Source organism: Eimeria tenella, genomic scaffold (genome assembly GCF_000499545.2).
Source record: "Eimeria tenella Houghton genomic scaffold, Eth_scaff1777, whole genome shotgun sequence".
NCBI lineage: Eukaryota > Apicomplexa > Conoidasida > Eucoccidiorida > Eimeriidae > Eimeria > Eimeria tenella.
Window position 1 is genome coordinate 884 of NW_013541606.1, and position 372 is coordinate 1,255.

The following is a 372-nucleotide window of genomic DNA, read 5'->3' on the forward strand; positions in this document are numbered from 1 at the left end:
AGTGGATGTGATAAGGGGCCTCTGGAAGTACGCGAAGCAGCAGCAGCTGCAGCAGCAAGGAGACCCCCACACTATTTGCTGCGACGAGCCGCTGCAGCAGCTTTTTGGGGGCCTCCAAAAAGTTAATCTTTTTTCCGACATCAACAGATTGCTGCTGCCGCATCTCATCTACACTGAGCAGCAGGACCTTGCTGCTGCTGCTGCTGCTGCTGAGGGGGGAGCGGAGGCTGCTGCAGCGCCTGCTGCTGAAGCTGCTGCTGCCAAAAAGCAGGAGCTGAAGAAGGAGGAGCAGCAGCAGCAAGGACCTGCAGCAGCAGCAGCAGCAGCAAGACGATCGCGCGCAAGAAGCAGCAGCGGAAGCAGCGGGGGGAG

At 59.4% G+C, this 372-nt stretch overlaps 1 protein-coding gene across 1 annotated transcript in view; it reads left to right on the forward strand.

Annotated features, from left to right (window-relative positions):
* ETH_00043530 (SWIB/MDM2 domain-containing protein, putative) overlaps positions 1–372 on the forward strand; it is a gene marked incomplete at both ends in the record, with an annotated part of 985 nt that overhangs the window by 462 nt on the left and 151 nt on the right. The window contains one exon of the mRNA XM_013373825.1: positions 3–370. Coding sequence (XP_013229279.1) covers positions 3–370 — 368 coding nt within the window. The remainder of the gene's footprint in view (positions 1–2; positions 371–372) is intronic.